Source organism: Urocitellus parryii, chromosome 10 (assembly GCF_045843805.1).
Source record: "Urocitellus parryii isolate mUroPar1 chromosome 10, mUroPar1.hap1, whole genome shotgun sequence".
Lineage (NCBI taxonomy): Eukaryota > Metazoa > Chordata > Mammalia > Rodentia > Sciuridae > Urocitellus > Urocitellus parryii.
In genome coordinates this window covers 1,904,473-1,922,133 of record NC_135540.1, presented here as the reverse complement: position 1 = coordinate 1,922,133, position 17,661 = coordinate 1,904,473, and the positions used below count along the sequence as shown (strand labels likewise).

Here is a 17,661-nt window from a genome sequence, read left to right as displayed (position 1 = left end):
CATCAACTTCTAGACTTTACCCAGGCCACAGAAGAGGTTGAAAATGGTTTGGGAAGCTTTTTGTGCATATGAACAGTCAAAAAATTCACTTTAGAGGTTCATTTTAAAGCTGACATTTAAAAAAAATCAGGCTTTATATTGGAATTATGAATAAAAAAATGCCCAGAGTAGTTTGTACTGAATAAATTATCCTTTTAATAACTATATGCAAATATACAACTTCTTGTTAGTTAACAATTCTCTTCTTTTTTCTTTTTCTTGCTGGCTTTTTACTTGGTGCTTTTTCTTGTTTTGCACTGACGATCTGTGTTCTGTGAATAAAGTAACAGTTCACTGATGACATGCTTGTTGAATTTTGGATCATTAAATTAGGGCTTCGTTATTTTTCTAGTAGGATATGAAATGTGGCAGCTGTGAGTAAAAATTTTGAAATGCATCTCATGTCTACAGAACTGGGCACAGATTTCTTATAAGCAGAGTGAATGAACAGGAATGAAAAGGGGGAAGATAGCACAGAACCAGGGGGCAATAAAGTGGAAATCTGTACCTTATTTTCTTTGGATTCTTGTCTGGTTCTAAAATGATCATTTCTTCTTCTTCACTGTCTGAGAGCACTATAGGGGCATCTTGAAGAAAATACCATGGAAAGCAATATAAGTAATCTCCTGAAAATTTCCATGAATTTATGTCTGATTCCAAACTCCTCTCCACACTGAGACCCCCAGCTGCTTTCTGGGGTTTACAGATCGATAAACTTTGTTCTTCCCAAATCTTTCTCTCTGAAGTCAGTCACTCCTTAGAGCTCAGAAAAACTCTCCTCTAACAATTCTCATTTCCTTAAGTTGTATTTGTAAAGGCTGAACACACAGGAGTATTCAGGAGGAATCTATGCAGCATCTATCACATCTGATCTGCAAATGACCTGCAGTCAGGACTCTAGCTAAGCTGTCGGTGCTGCTCTAGGTATGAAGGGACAAGGTCCACCTTAGCAGCTGCTGTTGTCTTCCATTATAAACAGAAGCAGAACTGTTGGGTCAAAAGGCACGTTCCAAGATTTTTTTTTTTAACCAAATCCATCCAGAAATACTGTTCCAATTCCTCTAAGTGGAAATGATAAAACATTTCCCATTGACCCTTGAAGATATTTCTTTCATTATTACAAGGACTGACCATTAAAAATGTCATTCATCCACAGCATTAACAATGAACACATTATACACACACAAGTCAACCCTTTCCCTCATTGGTTGATTGCCTATTAATTCTTCAGTTTTAGTTCGCACCTGTTATGTTCACGTCCTTTGGGAATACTAACTCCATCCTCCCAGTTTCATGATGTGATTGAAAACATTAGTCTTCAAACCAGAAATAAAATGTCCAACTATTAAATGTATGAAGTATAAGTGCAAGGACACAGCACTGGAAGGAGGTAAGGAAAGGCAGCCAGCATCAATGAGAAAACGGCTAGGCTGCTGGGTACAGGAAGTGGTGCTGGATTTGTGCAGCACTTAAAAAGGAGCAGCTGCATACGCGCCTGCATGACCAAAACGAGATCATACCCCGTCTGATTCAAATGCATGATATGTCAAGATCACTGTACTGTCATGTGTAACTAATTAAAACAATTTTTTTAAAAAAGGGAGCTACGTAGGTCGATGTGGAAAACCTTGTGAACACGAGTCCTGGGGCAAACAGCTTACTCCATTGGTAAATAGCTACCTGGATAACACCAAACAGAAACAGCCCCTGGGAAAGCTGCGAAAGTTCTCACCAAGAGAGTTTTCTCTTCACCCATTTACCAAAACTTCTACCACGAAAAGCAATTCCTGATCTTAAAAAGGCCAGGCAGAATTTTGTATTCATAAAAGCAAAAGGATCCATAGGCAAAAATAAACGTCTTCATTTCCTCAGCTTTTAGAATGCAAGGTACACATACGATGGACAGTATTTCAGGCATTTCTAGAAATTTTGTGTCCTTTAATTCTCCACTAATATGGCAGCCATTAGCCACATATGGCTATTTAATTTTATGTTAGCTATAATTAAATTTAAATTCAGTCCCTCAGACAAACCCATTTCAAATGTTTAATAGTAAGCCACAAGGGGCTGGTGGCTTCTATACAGATGCAGAGTTGTACTACATGATGTAATATAAGTTTTTTTGAGTCTAAAAACTACAAAACTCATTCCCTTTAAACTGGCACAGATACGTGTACAAAAAAATTTTTAATTAAAAATGTTGCCATAACTTTATATGCTAAAAAGTCTACCACTACACAAAAATAAACATTCTTTAAAAAAAGAATTGATGTTAATGTTGCAATTAGTCCCATTTGGTTGAAATTTAAATCACAATATTTAGCCCCTCCAAGAAAGGGTCACATACCCCATGTGTAGCTGCTCTATATTCTCCACAGATCTCTACAGACTATCTGTGTTACACAGCTACACACAGGTCAGGCACACGCTTCTGGAGACAGGTCTACAATACTCCTGAGCAGGATCACCTAAAAGCCAAGCAGCATCACTTACCTTGGCTTCCAATATCGGAAACCTCTGCTGTGTCCATCTTCACGTCATCAGGAAGGACAGCCTCGTCACTGCCACCTTCGTCCTCACCTTCCTTCTCAGAGTCTTCAAGTACACCCCAGGTGTTCTCTACTCCCTCTCCGATCTGGGCAGTTCCAGGTGTCCACAACACAGGTTCAGCAATGCTTCACAAGTTAAGAAAACTGAAGAGCAAAAGCACTGCTACTTGAACTGATGGAAAAAGTCGTATCTTGTAAGATTTATTCAATGATTCCTCAAATTCTCATGGAAAAGAATACAGCTGTAGAATGGAGAGCTGAACAATGAAAAATATATAACTCAGGATTTTATAGACACCAGAAATAAAGAGTTATTTTTTATATTATTATAAAGACAGTAAGAGAAATAAGACAGTTGTAATTTAGTTAATTTAGTAAACAAATACTTTTTTTTTTTTAAAGAGAGTGAGAGAGGGGAGAGAGAGAGAGAGAGAGAGAGAATTTTTAATATTTATTTTTTAGTTCTCGGCGGACACAACATCTTTGTTGGTATATGGTGCTGAGGATCGAACCCGGGCCGCACGCATGCCAGGCGAGCGCGCTACCGCTGAGCCACATCCCCAGCCCAGTAAACAAATACTTTTTTAAGAATAAAGTGTAATAGTGTATAAGGTAACCTGACTATGCCATTGATACTAAATAACAAATTTTCAAAGGAAAATGAAAATACTATAAAAATATTTTTGGGCAGTGTTAGGGATGTAACCCAGGGCCTTGCACATGCTAAGCAAGTGATCTACCACTGAAACACACCTCCAGTCCCTAAAATGGGTCTCACAATTGAGAATTTTCTGGTTTCTGCAGAGTAACCAAAGAGAAGCTAGATGTTAAACTGTCGACTTCATATGACTCATATTACTCAGTTTTTTCTCTAACAGTATTTCAGAAAGGAAATGTCAGTATGCACACACAACATCAGTAAAGCCAACAGCGCTATCCCTCTTGTTATGCACAAACCACACAGCAAAGATACACTTCTGGAGGAGGCTCAGCTTCAGCCATGATCTCTTCTGCTTTCTCCTCTACATCTGAGGTATCGACGGGGGCCTTTTCCATTTTAAATGCTGTGATTCTTTGATTTGCTATAGACTCTGCAAAGCCAAACTTTCCACCTTCTTTCCTGTATGTGGGTTTTTGTTGTGGATGGGTGGACGGAGAATGATAAAGACAGATGAAAGAAAAAAAACAGAGAAGTAAAAGTATTTTATCCTTCAGTGGTGAGAAACATTGGAATAGTCTATTTGACTAACATGCCTGTCAAGGAAATAACAACAAATTCCCATAATTATCATTTATGGAATCATGTACCAGGCATGTGATAGGTGCTTACAGTACACTCTCTGATCCTCAATCAGCCTACCAAGAAGGTATTAGCCTCACATATGGTACAAAAGAGACTGAAGTCCTAGATTACATATCTTGGTAAGGTAACACAGTAAGAAGTAGAGATAGGAATCAACTTATTTGTGTTCTTTCCATTAACTGAGTTACCAGATTGTTTTTCCCCTAAGAAAATGTGAATTAAAAAAAAAAAATCTTACGGATTTTCAATAAAAGTAATGTTTAAAAACAGGAATAAAATATAATAGAATTTAATCAACTTTCAAAAACACAAGTAGTATATTCATTTAAGGTTAACAAATAAGGAAAGATCAAGTGTGATAATTATATTGTTGACCTTGAACAAGAAAGGCCCAGAAATATGTATTTAAAAGACCATTTAGTTCTGAAAAAATGAAAACTTACCTAACTTTCTGGTCATTCTCCAGAGCTTTCTGTATTAGCTCTGTAATTTCTGCTACTTTCACACCAGCTATTTTACTGCATCTCAAAACCTATTTGTAAAAGTGAATTCTGTTAAAGACAACAAACCATATGGCTTTAAAACTACAATCATGAAATTAGCCTCTCTATTTTTATAATTTAAGCTTTTCCAAATATGAAAGTGATGTATTGTTAACACAAGTCAAGGCAAGATGAAGAGCTGTTAACATCTGAAGAACTACTGCATTAACAGGACAGACTTTCTTATGTGACAGTCTGACACTACAGGAAAGGCCTGCTCAGGTGTGCACCTTCCCATAAGAAACAGGAGCCTGACTATGGCGCTAGTAGGAACGTCAGCCATGAGGACAACAGAAACCAGTGTCTACTGAGCACCTAATGTATGCTGGACATTGCTACATACCTACATCTATTTACCCTCTCATCCTATTTTACACACACACACACAAAACAGGCCCAAAGACCCAGCATCATTTGCCCAGAGTTAGTGCGTGGCGGAGCTGGATGGGAAGCCCAGCAGCACCCCTGCTCTCCTCTACTTATTCTGCAGGTCCCACAGCGGCACTCTGCTTTCTATGAGTCTCCATGTGAGTCTCGCATGTGGCTGGGTTTCAGAATCACTCTAGTGGTAGCCAAATTCTACAAGTAAGACTATCGTCCTAACTCATTTCTACCTTTTGCCATTAAAAAAAAAAAGACATGCCATCTTTCTTTCACTGAAAGAAAAAAAGTGTTCCTCTAGTTGGAAGGGTCAGGGTCAGGATGGTTACATGTGGGAACAGCCAGAGACAAGAACACCTCAGTGTCCACTGTCAACAGAATGTAACAACTGTACTGAAACCTGATTCCCGCACATCCTAGGATCAATCGATAAAGTACTCTCACTGGATTTTGGTTAAAAGACAAGAAAAAGCTTCTAAAAAGAAGAGACCTATTCTTAAAGGCACATTAGTCAAAGCACTAACTTGATCTTTCAGTAGCATTATCCCACCACTGGACTGGATGGTACAAATCTCTCGATGCTTATTCATGGCAATCACCAGCAAGCCATCCATTACCCGTTCTTCTCGTTCATTAGGATCCACCAAGAGATACATTCTGAAATGAATATTAAATGATCCTGAACAAATCCTGAGGCTAAATACTTGTCATTTTTAGGGTATGGAATTTTTTTTTAAAGACAGCATCAATGAAGTCAATAGTAAAGTTGCCTAAGCCTGTGGGTATGAGTCAATTTAATGAAACAGGAGTCAAGAATATGGTTTTGTAAACAAAAATGCTTAAGCGGCTATTTCTTGCTATTGCAGTGAAATCACATCTTAAACATCATATAATCCAAACCTAATGCTATCTCTTAATAAATGACTTCTGGCTCATTAATAAAAAGCTGGATACCATTAAATTAGTTAACGTTGCCCCAACATCCTGTTCTAGATTCTGCTAATGATACATGAAAAGCAGTAGCATTCTGCACCATCCAATATAGCAGTTAGTAGTCATATGGGATTAATAAGCCCTTGCAATGTGACTGGTCCAAACTGGGTATGTAAAACACTAGATTTCAAAGATTCAATGGAAATTTAAAAATGTAAAATTTTCATGAGTGGTTATAAATATATTGAGTATAATAAAATGAAAATATTTTACATATTTTAGGTTAAGTAAAGTATATAAAAATTCTCTTTCTACCTCTTTAATGTGATCTTGAGAAAATTTTAAATTATTTATATAGCAGGCATTTTATTTCTGTTAGACATTACTGGTCCATTTCCCTATAATAAAATTCCACATAACAATGGCTAAAGTTGAGACCTTCTAATTCTTATGCACAACACTGTTAATACATATTTTTATAGCTTTCCCTTTTTTCTGAAGAATTAAGACTCAAGCTTTCACTGAAAAGTACCATCCCATGAACCTAAGAGACACCACATTTTCTGTTAGAAGAGTTAGCAACAAATTGAATAGACTGCTGGAAAGCCAAAGGAAACTAGATTTTCTCTTTGTCGTGAATCATTCTCCCTTGTGATCTGCTCCCAGAACTAACAAAGCTCCAAAATCTACAGTAATTCTTAACTTCAAGAAAGGCAAAGTTCTACTGTGCCAGGGTAAATTCATCAAATTCTAAGTATACTACAAAAAGAAAAATATCGGGAAGCGTAATTATGGAATTGTTTTGTTATTTCTATGAGAAAGCTCTTTGCCAACTAGTGCCCTCAGGAGGAAATATGAGGTGCTACAATATTAACAAGGGTCACTCATCTGCCCACACACTTGGCAGGGCTACAAAGTCCCTGTGTGCTTATGATTTCTGCCCATGTCAGGACAGGACTTACCCTTGCTGGAAGAAGGCAAAACTGACACAAATGGGCATGTGGTGGATGCTCAATGGTACAGGATCACGTTCTTCAGGTGCATACTGTTTCAGAAGAAGAGGTTCAATAATCATACTTAAGTTCGCAACATACAAAATACCACCATGGGAATCAAGTAGTAAAAAATAAAATTCCTTCTAAATTTTGGTGAGTACCTAAATCACTTCTTTTACAATCATTTGTTTGACTTTGCCACTCAGATTCCTTAAAATTATAAAAAATTATATGCATTTTTCAAAACCCTAATTGAGGTATAACTTACATCCCATAAAATCTACTTCTTGTAAGTATGATCCATTTTTCCATTTTTAGCAAGGGTATAAGTATGCACCACCACTGCCTTCCCACTGTGTATTTCCATTACCCCACAAAATCCTTAAGGTCCTTTACTAGTCAATTCTGTCACCTCCACTCAAGCAACCACTGGCTGATCTGCTCTCTGACCAACTCCCCTCTGCTCCGTATTCTATACAGACGAATCCAGTGATCTGCAGTCTCCACCCCTGGCTTCTTTCAACTTGGCCTGTTTCACCCATCCTGCAGCAGTTAACAGCAGTGGACCCCAGGTGGATGAAACACACCAAGTTCTCCCTTGTATCAGTGTACACTGTGTTTGTCCATTTACCAGCTAGTGAACCTAGGGCCATTTCTTGTTCATGGCTATTAAATGAATGCTATGAACATTTGCATACATCTCTCAGGCACACACGCTCTTTTCCTCCTAGAGATTCCTAGGCATACAATTGCTACAAAAAATTTTCCCTAGTTGTAAGCCATTCAACTTATTTTAATATTATAAGGTCAAATGTGCTAAAAGATGTACACATTAGAGGAGTATTTTATTCTTCTATTGTTATTTTTCTGAATACAGAATGTTGTTTACATTTAACATTTAAAGAAACTGCCAAACTTTTCCAACACAGCCGTATCATTTTACATGCCCAACAGTAACAACACATAATCTTACAAGTGATTTCTTTTTCAAGTTTACTAACTGGCCTCTACTTTTTCTTTCTTTTTTTTTTTTTTTTTTTACTTTCTATAACCACCCACCTTCTCTAAAGGAACATTTTCTCTACTGTTAATAAACTCTACCTCTAAGTCTATAAAGAGAATGCTCCAATCTAGTTTTAGATTGTTCGGAAAAATTGGGCACCTGATGTTTCCTTTTGGAACTTCCAGGCTCAAACTATGACTACAGTGAATTTTCATTATTGTAGTATGTAATTTATATAAATCAAACTGAGCTGGGTGCAGTGGCACACACCTGTAATCGCAGTGGATCAGAAGCTGAGACAAGAGGATCTCAGAGTTCAAAGCCACCAGCCTCAGCAACAGCAAGGCACTAAGCAATTCAGTGAGACCCTGTCTCTAAATAAAATGCAAAACAGGGCTAGGGATGTGGCTCGGTGGTCAAGCGCCCCTGAGTTTGATTCCCAATACCCAAAACGAAACAAAAAACTGACATAGCACAAAAGTCAGGCACAAAGATCAGTGGTTTTCAAAATGTGGTCCCCAGACCAGCAGCATCAGTATCAGAAGTGCAAAGTCCCACCTCAGTCCTACTCTGGAAGTGGAGCCTAGCAGTGTTGTTTAACAAGCCTCTCCAGGTGTTTTGGATGGACTCCTGCCATCTACATTGCTTAATGAACAGAAGTCCTAGAGAGGGGTTAATCTGTAGGCCCTCAGTCCTGTTCAGTTTCTGCATGCCTCTCACAGGATAAGCATTTCAGTGCTGAGAACCATGGATTTTTCACATGTGACTCCCTAAACATGGGTAACCATTTCATCTAATGTTCAATCCAAAGAAGTAGTTATTGCATTCTCTTCTGGAAAACCAAGCTCAAGGTTACATTCATAACGACAGACATCTAGATAAGGAAAATTCTGACCATATATACTTTTGTCTTATATATATTCCACAACCTATGGAATTGCCATCTACAACATGACTTTACTTAAAGTAAGTTGTCTGCACATCAAGAATACCCGTTCATCCATAGGGAGGGAGGGTCTGGCTCAAATCATGGCGGCTTACCAGGGTTACTTCATCTCCTTGGACAGAGACATCAGGCCTTCGGAAGTGACACAAGGCCACAATTGCAGCAATGCTGGCAGCATCGATGATGTTTCCATCATGATTTAATAAATGTAGGTCCACACGTATCTGCCAAACCTAAAGCAAGTTTAAAATAAAAATAAACCTAACTAAATGAAACCAGTGGTTATTTAACAGTAACACTGTTCAATTTTCTTCCTTCCAATTCTTCTATTTTATCAATAAAAATGCAGAAAAATTTAAACCCTCCCCCTAAAAAAGCAGATCTGAAATACTAATAGTTTACCTTTCTATATGAATCATTAGACAAAAGTAAACTGCATATTCTAAGTAAAAGTAATCATCCCAGCATTTATACCTGAGATTTTCCTAAGTCCAAAACTATGGTTTTATTTTAGCTGCTAACTTACAAATCTCAAAATGTTAGGTTTTAAATGATAATATGATTACCTTAAAAGAAATGCAAATTAAAGTGTCACTTCAGCCACAAGTGATATGACTTCTTTGGAATAAAAAACCTAACAAGACACCCTCATCAAAATAAAGTTCTCATACTCTCACACAATACAAGTTTTTGACTAAAATTTCCAGTGTAAGCCCTGTTTATGACTCACTAGGCGGCCCATGTAAATCAATGAACCTATCCACAAGAAGGAGCAATATGTTCTTTATTCATAAAAAAGGAAAACACTACCTCCTCCTATCAAGTCACCCAAAGTAAATGACAGCTTATAAGAAAGAGCCACAAGTTCTGTGAATAATACATTTTTATACAAATCCAAGTTGCTATTTTAACCCTTTTAAGATATTTTCTTATGCCTTAAGAAAGAGATGGCAAAAAATTCTAAGGGCAGCACCTGGGAAAACTTGAAGTGATATGAACCAGTATAAAACTAAATTAACACCTTCATGGTAGTGCATGCCTATAATCTCAGTGACTAGGGCGGCTGAAGCAGGAGGATCTCAAATCAAGGCCAGCCTGGGCAACTCAGTGAGACCCTCAACAACTTAGAGAGATGCTGTCTCCAAATAAAAAGCAAAAAGGGCTGAGGATGTAGCACCCTGGGTTTGATCTCCAATACAAAAACAAATTTTTAGAAAACCACCTAAATTAACCAAAGCTCTAAGAATGAAAGCATAGATCTAGAAACCAATGAATCAACAACAACTATACTAAGATTAAGAATTCATTCCTCACCTTTTCACCAGCAACAACACAAAGAGATTCAGTGTCTATACACTTTGAATTTCTTAGACATCTTTCCAAAAGTCGGTTCAACTTCACCAAGAGATCTGACTGCCTATGAAAACAGGAATGGGCTAATGTCATAAAATGTAACACCAGGCATTAAAACAACAGGTTACAGCTGTCAGATTCTTCTATGACCAAAGCAACTCCAGATAAAGATGTAAATACCTGCCAGGTTCGAATGCTGGAGCAGCCATCTGAGAGAGTTCAAGGTTAAAAAAAAGAATACCTTCTGTTGCCCGATTGAGTTTTGGAGAAACAAGTTCACAGGAAACCTGTCCAAGAACTCTGCAGAGATATAGGTACAAAGATGTTAACTAAATATATTTCCTTTCTTATCAAAAAAGTAAGAAATAAAACAATTGAAATTTTACTCTCAATATGTCAAATGGACATGAGATAAGGATTACATATAAAACATACTAACAGAATGCATGCAGAGATAAAAAACATTAATGTGCCTAAGAAGATACCAGAAAAGTAACTGATCACAGTATTTACATTCCACAGATGCAGAGGAAAATGAAGGACTTTTAATACTGTTTTCTAAAAGAAATACTGATACAAGATGGCAAGAAAACTTGAGCTTTCCCAGGGTACTAGGGCCTAATGTCCTCACAACTTCCGAATTCTTATTTCACTCAGAAAAAAAGGAAAGCGGGCCTGTGGCCGACAAGTGCTCAGGACCTCCACACCGCGAACAAGGGGCGCACAGGGGCAGGGGACTGCGCACACAGCGGCGGGGCACGGGGGCGGGGCATGGGGTGGGGCGGGGCACGGGGCGCACAGGGGCGGGGCACGGGGCGGGGCGCACAGGCCAGGTGCACAGGGGCGGGGCACACAGGGGCGGGGCGCACAGGCCAGGTGCACAGGGGCGGGGCACGGGGCGGGGCGCACAGGCCAGGTGCACAGGGGCGGGGCACACAGGGGCGGGGCGCACAGGCCAGGTGCACAGGGGCGGGGCGCACAGGCCAGGTGCCCGGCGCAGGCGACGGTCCCCAGGACGCGTACCGGTCAGAGCTTCGTGGTACTCACGCAGCCAACACCGGCTCCCGATGGCAGCCCACGTGTGGCCCCAGAACCCGAGCTCTGCGCTCCGGAACACCCTCACTTTGGGCAGCTACACAAAGTGGTGTGCAGACTTCAGGGCTGCTTCGTGAACCCCCGGCCGAGCGAGGTCGCCCCCGCTCGGCGCCGCAGGCGTCCCGCGGTTACCTCGTCTTCCCGAGCTCCACCACGCAGCACCCGTAGTCCGTCCCGAAGGAGACCCGGATGCTCCTGTAGTCGTAGGTCTGCCTGCCGTCCAGCCGCTGCAAGCACAAAGTGCGGTCACGCGCCCGCGCGCTCGGGGCAGCGGCGTCCGGCCCGCCCGTCCCGCGGGCCGCCTACCTTCTTTTCCTCGATGGCGCGGAGGAGGAAGCGGCGCTCGCAGTTTGAGAGCGGTGTCTCCTTCATGGTGTCAGGCCGCGGGCCCCACGCGTACGGGTGTCGGAGGAGAAACGGACCGCGCTTCCACGTGCGGCGCGCAAGACGGGCGTCATGCCGCGCGTCGGCGGGCTGACGTCACCGCCATGCGACGGCAGACTGGCGGCCGTCACCTGGTGGGTGGAGAGAGCGTCGGCGATCTGGTCGCGAGTGTTCTCCTGGAGTAGCGCGGGAGGGGAGGACTGCGGACTTCGCCCCCAGTCAGCCCCGGCCTCGGCGGATCGCGCGGGCGGGGTTCGGTAAGACCGATGCCGGTGGGCGGGGGGCTGGGGGCAGCTGGGGAGCCGCGGGGCTCGGAGGCGGGGGCCAGGGCCCGGAAGCTGCGGCGCGCCTCGCGGCTCCCGGCGCGGGCGGAGCTGTTCCCTCCTGCGTCTCGAACCACCTGTCGGCGGCGGTTCTCTTTCAGCGCCCGGCTCCCGGAGAGGCACTCGCCAGTGGTCATCGCGACGACCCCCTCCGCGGCCCGGGCCGACTGCCTGGCCCAGCGCTTCGCGCTACTCGCCTGCGCAATGGGAACGGTGGTGCGTGTGTCGTGGGAGAGACCGAGGGCTGGGCCGGGGGCGGGGAGCCTTCCGTGACCGCCGGTGCCGGGCGCTTTGGACGGCGGAGGCAGGGCCGCCCTGCGCGGGCTCCGGGCGGTTTCTTCTGTCTCCTCACCCTTTTTTTTTTCGTACATGTGATACATTTTAGTCGTTATTTGCGCCCCTTGCAATCCGTGTACTCAGTAAGTGTCTAAAGAGGGCTACTGTATCCCAAGAAAGAACAAGTGCTGGGAAAACCGGTAGGCAGGTCCTTTCTTTCCAAGAATTTAGATCCTCTTTTTGAAGAGACAGTAAAAACCTAAACAAACAAAATCAAGCGATTTCTCACACCGACCGGTATTTTCCAACAAAAGGGGCCCTGTTTTAGTATTTTAATAGGAGTAGTTGCAGGAAAAGATGACTAAGAAACTAAGTTTTTGAAGCAGGAGGAATACTGTGCAGAGAGGTGGAGGGGACTCAGTGGATTCAGTCTGAGGACGGGTCTTGTCAGGAAGAAAGAAAGTTATGTCTACCTGCTCAGTTGATTAGTTTTCAAGATAGGAGGTTATGTGAATTAATGTGTGTAGTAGTTTCACACCAGAACTCCTGATTAAGTTCACTTAAATCCTGATTTTTTTTTTCCAGTGGTCATTTCATAATTCTTCTTTCAAACGAGATGAAAAGGGACTTTATCAAAATAGTCTTATTCTTTCCCACATTGGAAATTTGGAGTTGGAAAGAAAGTGAGTTTTTTCTAAATTATTAAAAATTAATGTCAATAAATGTTTCAGAAAAGTGCTGTGTTGATTTGATTTCTACAAATAAAATCATATTAAAATTGTTATTGTGGGCCAATTCTTTGTTATGCAGATACATACCCACACTTACACTAGGGTTATGTGATAGGCAAAATAATGATTCTTCCTAAAGACACCCATATCTTGGTCCCTGGGAACTGAATTATGTTAAAGTTACTTAAGGGTCTTGAGGGGATTATCCTGGATTATTTGGGTGAGTTCATTGTGATTACCAGGGTCCTTGGGTGAGGGAGATGGCGGAGTTAGAAAGTGGGAGAGGAGAGATGTGATGACAGGCAAAAGTCAGGAAAGAAAAAGATAACTGCACTGCTGGCTTTGAAGATGCAAGGGGCCACAAACCAAAGGATGTGGGAAAGTCCAGAGCAGGAGAGAACGATGAAATGGTTTTTTTCTCCCAGAACTTTCAAAAGGAACAGAGCTGCCTGGACATGTCGATTTCTGAGCTCCAGAACTGTCCAAAGAGATGTATGCTCCTTTGCCCCATTGTTTGTGCTAACTTGTTACTGCGGTGTCTTAGTCCAGACCACTGTAACATTGTGCTATAGATCTGGTGATTATGAACAACAGAAATTCATCTTTCACAAAATTTCAAAACTAGGAAGTACAAGATTGAGGTTTTCCCAGCAGATTTGGTGTCTAGTTAAGATTTGTTTCTTATTTTGGATGGTTCTCCTCTTGTCATGTCCTCTCACTGCAAGGAAACAAGGGAGCTCACTGGGGTCTCATGAGGATACTAATCCTGTTCGTGAAGTCTCTACCCCCATGACTTAATCAAAGGCCCCACTTCCCAATACCATCACATAAGGGGTTAGGATTTCAACAATGGCCTGCTGTAGACTAAATGTTTATGTGTGGTGTGACTGGCATCATCCAAGTTAAATGAGGTGTGCTCACCTAAAATATTTACATCTTGTTCCCCATTTATTCTGTAGAAGTAGCACCTTCAAGGGCTGGGGTTGTGGCTCAGAGGTTTAGCGCTGGCCGAGCATGCATGAGGCACTGGGTTTAATCCTCAGCACCATGTAAAGTAAAATAAAGATATTGTGTCCACCTATAAGTAAAAAAAATAAATATTAAAAAGTAGTACCTTCAAGATAATCAAGGTATATTTTAACATGATTTTTAAAAATTAGTATATGATGTTAGCACAAAGTTAACACCACAATTGAGTAGTACCAAGAGTTCTCATGCCCTTTCCTCCCTACTATGGCCTCCCCCAGTTGACATCCCTCACCGGTGTGGTACTTTTCTTACAATGAGCCTGTCATTATCTGTTTTATGAAGCACAAGAGATTGAATAATTTGCCCACATTTACAGAGCTAGTAAATCAGAACCAGGGTTCATATGCAGGCCTGTCTCCAGAGACTATCTTCATACTTACTGTACCATACTGCTTCTTGAAAATGGGAATCCATTTCTATGCCAAGTGTATTATCTTCACCCTTAATACCCAACCATTTACTTCCTATCTTTATGGATCTTTATTCACTTAATTACTTTGCCCTCTGACATATATGTACAGAATAAAGCTGCTATTATTAGGTTACCTAAACCCAATTTCTTTTGCTTGGCTTGACAACTAGAAGCAGGGCTTATTAATACAGAAAAACATGAAGTCTGTGGCACTTCTGTGATTAGAGTACAAGAAAATATAATTTCGGTCATGCCAGCAGACTCCCTGCCTTCTGGATTTGATAAAGCAAGATTCCATGTAGGGTCCCATGTGGCAAGGAGCTGACAGTGTTCCCTAACCAACAGCCTGGTAAATGTTAAGGCCCTCAGTGCACAGCCCAGGAGGTACGAGAGCCTCCCAACAATCACAGACTGAATGTTGAGCTTGCCATGTAGCACCTCCTGCAGAGACCTCAGCCCTGGCCAGTGGCTTGAAGGCAGCATCCTAGGTAAGAGGGATCCTTGAGCTAATCTAGTTAAGCTGCACCTAGAATCCTGACTGAAATCTAGAGGCAATATTTGTGTGCTGTCTTAAGCTGCTAAGAAGCAACAAAATAAACTTCTCAGATGAGCGTCCCTTCTGGATTTTACAACTCATCTCACCTTGATGATAGTGCAAAGAAAATCTCCATTTGACAATTATTTTTTATTTTATTTTATTTTTTGCCACCAAAAGGTCATCAACCTGCTGCTAACATTTTTTGAAGGAATTTGTAGCATATAACACTAGACCTGTGTCCCCTACGTGTGATTTCTTCAATGATCAGGAATTTTTTTAATGATCTCTAATAGGTTGCCTGAAAGGAAATGTATTTCAAGAATCTTACTAACTAAAGTTAACTATACTTTTCACCCGAGCAATGTTAAATGTGTGGGAACATGACTTCTGATGCACAATCAGAAAAGCCTTGACCATTTTCGCTTTCATTTAAAAGAAGAAGAAACCTGAGTTTGAAAGATTTCTTTGTCAAAAGCCAAACAAAAAATACATTTCACAATGGATTTTTTTTTTTTAAACTGGGAATTGAACCCAAGGGTACTCTGCCACTGAACTGCATACCCAGCCCTTCTTATTTTTTGAGTCAAGGTCTCATTAAGTTTCTGAGGCTGAACTTGATCTTATAATCCTCCTACCTCAGCCTCCCAGTAGCTGGGATTACAGATGTACATAGCCATCTGCAGCAAGCAATGGATTTTTGAAATCTGATGATGTTATCTGGAAATGAAAAATGATAATCTTCATTATAAGTACACATCTGCAAAAGAAATTGTGATCAAGAACTAGAAGGGAAAATTTAAATTAATGAGAGGTTATACATTAATATTAATGGTGGTCTTTAATTTTTGTTTCTGGTAATAATGATAATAATTATAATAAACCTAAAATAATCTATAAAAATTCAGTCATTTTTATAAGATTTTTTCCTGTGAACCTACTATGTGTTAGGCTGTATTCTAGCACTAGGAAAATGTAGTATAATTTTTAAAGTCTTTTGGAGCTTAACTTGAATAATAAAATAATCAACACAATAATGTCTGGCAATGATGAGTGATAGAAAAGTATAGCCTGCATGACGAGAGTGGTTGGGAGGTTGCTCTGCACGTGGGGGATCAGACGGCAGGTGCCTCTGGTGAGTGTGGAAACTGGAAAAGTAGGGGATGAATATTTAGGCAAGTGGACATTAGTGTTCGAATTAACCAAGGAGGCTGTGTCAGCTGGCTTTTCAGACAAGAACAATTTTAGGAGGAAAATTTTATTTGGGCTCGTGGTTTCCGAGGTCTCAGTCCATTCCTTGACCCTGAAGGTGAAGCTGAACGTCATGGCAGAGCTGAGCATGGAGCCATACCTGTAATCCCAGCAGCTCAGGAGGCTGAGGCAGGAGGACCACAAGTTCAAAGCCAGCCTTAGCAAGGCCTAAGCAGTCTCAAAATAAAATATATAAAAAAAAAGGTGGGGGGCTGAGGATGTGGCTCAATGATAAAGTGCCTCTAGTTTCATCCCTGGTACAAAAAATAATAATAATAAATAGAAAAAGAACATCATGGTGGAAGAGTGTGGCAGAGGAAACCAGCTTCTGAAAACAGCCACCACCAAACAAGGAGAGACTAACTCAGCTCACCAAATATACACCCCAAAGGCATGCACATCTCCTCCAGCCACACTCCTCCCACCTTTGGTTACCACTCAGTTGATCCCTATCAGGAGATTAATTCACTGATTTGGTTAAGGCTCTCAATCATTTACCCGGAAACCTTCTTGCATTTTCTCACATATGAATTTTTGGGGTCACCTCATCTCCAAACCATAACAGAGGTTGTGAGAGAAGGTTGCTGGAAACAGAGCAACTGAGCTCTGAAGAGGCCACAACTTGCCTAGGGTGTTGGGTGGGTTCCTGGGACACCTCCATGTGGTTTCATGGAGGGAGTTCAGACTCCAGACCATGCTTCCTGGCTCAAATTCTACCTCAGCAACTTACTAGCTGGGTGACCTGGGTCAAGTCATAAGTCTCCCTGGGGTGAGGAAGGGGGAGCTAATAACAATACCTCATCTTACAAAGTGGTCATGAGAATTGAATGTTAATGTGCAAAAGTACTTAAATAGCCTGAGCCCATATTTAGCAAGAGATAAACATCTATCACAATATTTATTCTTTATGAGGTGATGTCAACACATGGTGCACACAAGAGATATAACAATATGCCTTGTAAATGGAGGGCTGTTGCCTTCAGGTTGGCAAGCCCAATTTCCAGCCTCTAAGAGAGTTTCAGCACAAAGCTACTTTCCAGACACCTTAGGTGTAACAGGCGTTATTAAAACAACAGTCGGTATAAAGCAGTAGGTGTCAGGAGTTCTTTGAAATCAGCCAACAGAGGTACACATTTTTAAAAACTTAATTGTTATAGACCATGGGCTTTAGCAACTAGAGCCCTGAGTTACATGCCAGCTGGGGGACTGGGGGGTCGTGGACTATTCATGGATGGCACCTCTTGTCTTAGGCCACTCAGGCTGCTGCGACCCAGTGACTAGACAATGGAGCTTATTTCTCACAGCTATGAAGGCTGCAATGGTTGCTGAGGGCTGCCTGCATGCTGTGTCCACACAGGGCTGACAGATCCACCATTTTGTACATCTTCTCATAGGGGCACACTCCTGACCCACCTCACAGGCCCCACTGCTGGCCACCATCACGAGGAGGATTTAGGCCTCAACATATGAGTTTTGGGGATACACCAGCATTCAGTCAATAGCACCTCTTTAAATGGAGTCTAGCTGACACTCATAGGGATTTAATATGTACTAGGGACTTTCCAAAGGTATTTAAGAAAT

At 41.5% G+C, this 17,661-nt stretch overlaps 1 protein-coding gene across 3 annotated transcripts; it reads right to left on the bottom strand.

Moving 5' to 3' along the window:
- Nucleotides 1-189: 189 nt before the first annotated feature.
- On the bottom strand, nt 190-11,609 carry Exosc9 (exosome component 9). Of its 3 annotated transcripts, XM_026411755.2 has the most exons (12): nt 11,446-11,609; nt 11,272-11,366; nt 10,225-10,344; nt 10,006-10,108; nt 8,787-8,924; nt 6,710-6,792; nt 5,339-5,471; nt 4,335-4,423; nt 3,562-3,708; nt 2,533-2,714; nt 548-626; nt 190-311 (listed from the first exon to the last, which is right to left on the bottom strand). In XM_026411755.2, the coding sequence occupies exons 1-12, from the start codon at nt 11,509-11,511 to the stop codon at nt 227-229; spliced, it is 1,320 nt and encodes a 439-aa protein (XP_026267540.2). In that variant the 5' UTR covers nt 11,512-11,609; the 3' UTR covers nt 190-226. The 3 variants fall into 3 exon arrangements, with proteins under 3 accessions (XP_026267540.2, XP_026267541.2, XP_026267542.2); XM_026411756.2 differs by lacking the exon at nt 11,446-11,609 and having other exon boundaries at nt 11,068-11,356; XM_026411757.2 differs by lacking the exon at nt 11,446-11,609 and having other exon boundaries at nt 11,092-11,356.
- Between the last annotated feature and the right edge of the window lie 6,052 nt (nt 11,610-17,661).